The 6,000-nt window shown below is 41.5% G+C and overlaps 1 protein-coding gene across 1 annotated transcript in view; it reads left to right on the top strand.

Annotated features, from left to right (window-relative positions):
• The first annotated feature begins 1,792 nt into the window (after window positions 1–1,792).
• WFDC8 (WAP four-disulfide core domain 8) overlaps window positions 1,793–6,000 on the top strand; it is a 91,865-nt gene continuing 87,657 nt past the window's right edge. Inside the window, exon 1 of the mRNA XM_071211826.1 lies at window positions 1,793–1,908. Within this exon, the coding sequence (XP_071067927.1) occupies window positions 1,793–1,908 (116 nt within the window). The remainder of the gene's footprint in view (window positions 1,909–6,000) is intronic.

Raw genomic sequence — 6,000 nt, 5'->3', positions numbered from 1 at the left:
AACATTCTCTTATTCCTGCCAGGCCAGTTTCTCTCTGGCAGATTTATGCTATTAATATTATTCATGTCCTGAGATTTCAGGTAATGTGAGGCAGGCTTTCCTGTCCATATTGCATCCCTAAATTATGTCTGAATTTTCACCATTTGTCACTAGTGTCTCGAAGATAATTTTAAAAATGTAATTTCCTCTGGACGAGTGTTTTAGAGCACTAAAAAAAGGGACGATGGGTATGGGGCTCAGAACATGAGGCTGAGGTATATTTCTCCAGGTGGTAATGTTATTGATGAACATTACACATTATACACTAGTAATGAGCAATCTGAGGAGGAAATCAAGGAAAAATATCCATTTACAATAGGCCCCAAAAGGATCAAATATCTAGGGATACAATTTTTTAAAAAAATTATTTCTCTCCCCTTCCTCCCCCCCAGTTGTCTGCTCTCTGTGTCCATTCACTGTATGTTCTTCTGTGTCTGCTTGTATTTTTGTCAGCGACACCCAGAATCTGTGTCTCATTTTGTTGCCTCATCTTGCTGTGTCAGCTCTCTGTGTGTGCGGTGCCATTCTGGGCAGGCTGCGCTTTTTTCGCACTGGGCAGCTCTCCTTACAGGGTGTGCTGCTTGTGCATGGGGCTCCCCTACACAGGGGACACCCCTGCGTGGCAGGGCACTCGTTGCGCACATCAGCACTGGGCATGGGCCAGCTCATCACATGGGTCTGGAGGTCCTGAGTTTGAACCTTGACCTCCCATGTGGTAGGCGGACACCCTTTTTTGTTTTTTGTTTTTTGCATTCAGAATAGCTGCGGCTTTATTGGCTATTTAGTAACCATTTCTCAGTTGAGGACAGTTTATCTACTTCCCAAGGGGTTCAAACTGGCAGGTGTTTGCTACCCCCTTGGATCCCCAGGGACAGCAGTGGGGACAGGATGAGGGAGGGGAACCATGCCTTGAGTGTCCAGTCTCCCATCTGGGGAAAGAATCGAAACGCTGTTTTATGGTGATGGAGGAGAGCCCATGTGAACTGGGGCAGAGCTGGCAGCTCGGGACCTGGGTCTAGGGCAGCATCTTCCACCATTTGAAGCCAAAGGGCACGCGGCGGATGTTGGCGCAGGCGCAGAAGTCTCCTACGTTGGTCAGGTAGCAAAGTCGTTAATGAAGGTGCACTGGAAGCCCAGGGGCTCCAGCAAGTGGCAGACCTTTCCTTCCAGGCAGCAGGCACCCTTGATTTGGGGCCCAAAAGGCTTGGGGATCCCCAGGTTCTTGCCCATCACAATCGACCATAGCATGTCGGGGAAGTAGGGCCTGGCGAAGGGCTTCCGCGGCTGCTGGCTGGAGGGCACGTTGGTCAGGGGCTCCAGGCAGAAGAGCTGAGGGATGTGGACGATGTCTGCCTCCACCAGACCCAGCTCCTGCTTCAGGATGTCATGGTTCAGGGAGATGCACTTCTCCACATAGTCGTTCTGCTTTCTCAGGTGTTCATCGGCCAGAAGCTGATGGATGGTTTTGGCCTCCCTTCCGTTAGAAAGGAGCTGAGCCTCTCTAACCTCTTCAAACAGAGGCATATCCCGTAGCCCTCCTTTTGCTTCTCCCAAAACAGGTCGTAGCAGGAGCTTGGGCTGGCAAGGAGCAGCTGGAAGCCCTTTGCGCCCTCACACTTGTCATCATTGGGCCAAATCCGCTTCCCTAGGGATACATTTAACTAAGTGTATTAGTCAGGGTTCTCTAGGGAAACAGAATCAACAAGGGATATCTGTTGATAGCAAGAGATTGATCAGAGTCTCTCATGCAGCCATGGGGATGCACAAGTCCAGGTTCCACAAGCAGACTGCAACCAGGAGCTCCGATGAAAGACCAATGAAGATTCTTGATGAGTTCTGGGAGATATTGGCTGTCCAAAGACGAATTGGGCAAATCTCTCTCAATGCTGGAATCACTTCCCCTTTTAAGGGATTCAACTGATTGGGTTAAGTGTCAGTCACTGCTGATGGCAATCTTCCTGACTGATGTAATTATAACCAGCTATCTATGATTTACTACTGCAGTAAAGTCAATGGTGACTCAAGTTCATAAGTGCTCTTGTATTACAGTTAGTCCAGTGCTTGCTTAACCAAACAAATGGGCATGATTACCTGGCTGAGTTGACACAATAGCCTAACCATCACACTAAGGGTGTAAAAGATCTTTACACAGAAAAGTATAAAACATTGCTAAAAGAACTCAAAGAAGCTTAAATAAATGAAGGACATGTTCATGGACTGGAAGACTTAATATCATTAAGATGTCAATTATACCCAAACTGATTTACAGATTATCAATGCAATCCAATAAAAATTCCAACAGCCTTATCTGTAGAAATGGAAAAGCCAATTATCAAATTTATTTGGAAGGGTAAGGGGCTCCAAATAGTCAAAAGCATCTTGAAAAAAAAGAAAAGAAAAAAGTTGGAGGACTTGCACTTCCTTACTTTAAAGCATAGTACAAAGCTACAGTGGTCAAAACAGGATGGCACTGGCACAAGGATAGATATATTGACCAATGGGATAAAATTGAGAGTTCAGAAATAGACCCTCACATTTATGGCCAATTGATTTTGTCCATTTCATCTAGGCTGTCTAATTTTTTAGCATACAGTTTCTCATAATATCCTCTTATGATCCTTTTTTATTTCTGGGGTCATCATAACATTTCCCCTTTCATACCTGATTTTATTTATTTGCATCATCTTCTCTCTTTTCCTTTGATACTCTAGTAAGGGTTTGTTGATTTTATTGATCTTCTCAAAGAACCAGCTTTTGGTTTTGTTGATTTTCTCTCTCTCTCTTTTTTTTTTTTTTTTTTTTTTTTTGTTCTCAATTTCATTTATTTCTACTTTAATCTTTGTTATTTCTTTTTTTTTTCTGTTTGCTTAGGGATTGGTTTGCTATTCTTTTTCTAGTTTCTCCAGATGTTCAGTTATGTCTTTTATTTTAGATCTTTCTTCTTTTTTAGTATAGGCATTTAGGACTATAAATTTCTCCACCAGCATTGCCTTTGCTATATCCCATAAGTTTTGATAAGTTGTGTTCTTTTTTTCATTTGCCTCAAGATACATACTAATTTTTCTTGCAATTTCTTCTTTGTTCCTCTGATTATTTAGGAGAGTGTTGTTTAGCCTCCATATACTTGTGAATTTTCCCTTTTCTCATCTATTATTGTTTCTAGTTTTATTCCATTATGATCTGAGAAGGTACTTTGTATAATTTCAAACTTCTTATTTTTATTGAGAACTCTTTTGTGGTCCAACATGTGCTCTTTCCTGGAGAAATATCCATGAACATTTGAGAAGAATGTATAACTTGCTGATTCGGGGTGCAATGATCTGTATATGTCTGTCAGGTCTATCTCATTTATCATATTCAAATTATGTTTCCTCATTGATCTTCTAACTGTTCTGTCTATTGATGTGAGTGGAGTGTTGAAGTCTCCATCTATTATTATAGACACTTCTATTTCTCCTTTCAGTTTTGCCCGAGTTTGCCTATGTATTTTGGGGCACCCTGGTTAAGTGCACAGATATTTATGATTGTTACTCCTTCCTGTTGGATTGTCCCTTTTATTAATATATAAAGGCCTTCTGCATCTCATCACTTTTAAAATTTAAAGTCTGTTTTGTCTGATACCAATATAGCTATCCCTGCTCTCTTTTGGTTACTGTTTGTGTGAAATATGTTTTTCCAACTTTTCACTTTCAGCCAGATTGTATCCCTGGATTAAAGTGAGTTTCATACAGACAGCATATGGATGGCTCATTTTTCTTATCTATTCTGTCAGTCTATGTCTATTTATTAGGGAGTTTAATCCATTCGCATTCAATGTTATTACTGTAAAGGCATTACTTACTTCAACCATTTTATCCTTTGGCTTTCATTTGTCTTACCTTATTTTTGTTTTTTTTTCACTCTTTTTGTATCCTTTCTGATAGTTTTTAGTTCTACACTCCCCTCCAAACCTCTCTCATCTTTTCTTTTCTGGCTGCAGAACTCCCTTTAGTGTTTCCTGCAGAGCTAGATTCTTGTTTGTGATCTCTCTTATTATTGTTGTTGTTATTATTGAAGATACATAGATCACACAAAATATGAACTCTTAGTCTCTGTTTATCTGTGAATATTTAAAACTCACCATCATATTTGAAGGGCAGTTTTGCTGCATAAGGAGTTCTTGGCTAGCAGTTTTTCTCTTTCAGTACCTTAATTATATCATACCACTGCCTTTTAGCCTCCATGGTTTCTGAGGAGAAATCTGTACTCTTCAGAAGTAAGTAAGAGAAATCTGCACTCTTCAGAAGTAAGAAGTAGGACTTACTTACTGGATGTTCCTTGTATGTGATGTTTTGCTTCACCCTTGCTGCTTTCAGAATTTTCTCTTTATCTTTGGCATTTGGTATTCTGAATGTGATGTGCTTTATTGTAGGTTTATTTGGATTTACTCTAATTGGAGTATGCTGTGCTTTCTGACCATGTATATTCATGTCTTTCATGAGAGTTGGTAAATTTTCAGCCATTATTTCTTCAAATACTCTTTCTGCCTTCTCTTCTCCTGGAATTCTCATAACATGTATTTTGGTGCACTTATGCTGTCATTCAGCTCCTTGATCCCCTGCTCATTTTTTTCCATTCTTTTCTCTCTCTGTTCTTTTTTTCCAGTTTCAGTTATTCTGTCTTCTGCATTGCTGATTCTTTCTTCCATGATTTCAGCTGTGCTGCTGTATGCCTCTATTATATTTTTATTGTGTCTTTCATTCCCCTAAGTTCTCTTAAGGTTTCAAATTCTTCTTTGTGCTCACCCAGTGTCTGCTTAATGTCTTTTTTTTAAAAGGGATTGAACCCAGGACCTCATATGTGGAAGCAGGCGACTCAATCACTGAGCTACATCTGCTCTTCATTCTTAATGTCTTTTATTTCTTTAGCTGTGTTGTCCTTCAATTCCATGGTGTGATTTAGGAGATTCGTACAAACATTACTGATTAGTTGTTTCGAGTCCTGTGTCTCATCTAGAGTTTTAATTTTTTCCTTTGCCTGAGTCATACCTTCCCTTTCCTTAGTATGGCTTGTAATGTTTTTCTGATGTCTGGGTATCTGATTATGTTGCTGAGTTTACTCTGATGTTCAGTTTCTCTCTTTTACCTCAGGACTGTTAAGTAGCTGTGTGCTACCACTGTTCTTTGGTTCTTGGTTCAACTTACTCTAGATATTTAGGATTGCTATTGTTTGCTCAAACCAGGGCTAAGAATCCAATAATGGGATGAGAGCCAGTTTCCAAGGGCCTTGGAGAAGGGACAGTAAAGGCACCAAATTGCCTCTTTTATTTCTTACTATTTTTCCCTTCTTTGTGTATGCTTTTTTGGTTTGCCAGCAGATGACTGTCTTTGGTGGTCTCTAGTGGTCTTGCCTTCCCAGCTCAGACCCCATGTGCTGCAGGGGAGGAAAGCATTCACTGTAAACCACCCAAGTGGGTGCTGCAAAAGCAGTGTCCTCAGAGTGGGCCAATCGTGGTAAATCAACTTTTCAGAAGCTGCTCTCCCCCCTTGGCAGGCTGCACCTTCCCTCCCTCTGAGTCCTCAGCAACCGGCTCAGGGCAGTAGGGAGGGTATTTGAGAAGGCACATTTAGCTTTAGCTCCCTGAAGGCTCTGAGGGCAAACAATGTTGTGGCCCCACCTAGCCTGGGAATGTGTAACCCTTCCAACACAGCAGACCAAGTTCTCTGACCAAAATCTGAATTTGCAATAGACTGAGCTCCTCCTTCTCCCCTTTCTTGTGGAAGAGGACCCCTGTAACCCCCTCAGTCCATAGGCACCTGCCAGGGACCAGAGGACCCCAGTGCTATTTGCTCCAAAGGTGAGAGAGTGGGCACCAGAAATTGCTGGTGCAGCTTTACTCATGGGGTTTTTCCAGCCATCAGAGTCTTTTCCTTTGCCCTTTTTTCTGGGTGGTATCTAGCTTTCCCCTGGTGTACTAAGCCT

Source organism: Dasypus novemcinctus, chromosome 24 (genome assembly GCF_030445035.2).
Source record: "Dasypus novemcinctus isolate mDasNov1 chromosome 24, mDasNov1.1.hap2, whole genome shotgun sequence".
Classification (NCBI taxonomy): Eukaryota; Metazoa; Chordata; class Mammalia; order Cingulata; family Dasypodidae; genus Dasypus; species Dasypus novemcinctus.
The sequence above is the reverse complement of the archived record's forward strand: the minus strand, read 5'-3'. Positions and strand labels throughout refer to the sequence as shown.